General features: G+C 46.9%; 1 protein-coding gene across 1 annotated transcript in view; it reads right to left on the bottom strand.

Annotated features, from left to right (window-relative positions):
- T265_05809 (hypothetical protein) overlaps positions 1–127 on the bottom strand; it is a gene marked incomplete at both ends in the record, with an annotated part of 8,162 nt that extends 8,035 nt beyond the window's left edge. The window contains one exon of the mRNA XM_009170916.1: positions 75–127. Coding sequence (XP_009169180.1) covers positions 75–127 — 53 coding nt within the window. The remainder of the gene's footprint in view (positions 1–74) is intronic.
- Between the last annotated feature and the right edge of the window lie 429 nt (positions 128–556).

Below are 556 nucleotides of genomic sequence, written 5' to 3'. Positions count from 1 at the left end.
TTCCCATAGACCTTTACACGGCCGCGGGAGTTGGCATACAGCGCCTTAATGAGGGTCAAGAATTTGAGGGATACCTTTGATCCACAGACACTGCCGCTGTTTTGTCCATCCAGTGTTTGAGCACCATTGGTAGCTGACGGCGACGTGAGTATTAGCGTGTGACTGACATGATGTTGGAAGACAGCATGTTGGAGTTAGTAGTGCATAAAACAACCTGCCATCGGCATATAGCAGTTTTTGCCATTGTCCATACGTACCGAATCGAATCCAAATCGACCTCCTGGGTCTCAGACGCACTTGCCCATTTGAATCTCAGACAACCATAACGATAACTGAAATCCGAGCCAGCTTTTCCACGGCACTCAAGGCATCATAAAAGTTGTCTTTGATGTTGTTCGAGCTTAAGTCGGTTGGGGCGTAATCAGATGTAGTAAACATAACATGATCAACCCCCACTTGTGAAACTCCTTCACCGATGCTTCCTACAAAGTGCACAAAGTCAACTATCAACGGGTATCTAGTGAAGTAAGGATCCTCCAGTCCGGTGAATGAGGAC

The sequence above is a fragment of the Opisthorchis viverrini genome (assembly GCF_000715545.1).
Source record: "Opisthorchis viverrini unplaced genomic scaffold opera_v5_112, whole genome shotgun sequence".
In the NCBI taxonomy this organism is placed as follows: domain Eukaryota; kingdom Metazoa; phylum Platyhelminthes; class Trematoda; order Opisthorchiida; family Opisthorchiidae; genus Opisthorchis; species Opisthorchis viverrini.
The sequence above is the reverse complement of the archived record's forward strand: the minus strand, read 5'-3'. Positions and strand labels throughout refer to the sequence as shown.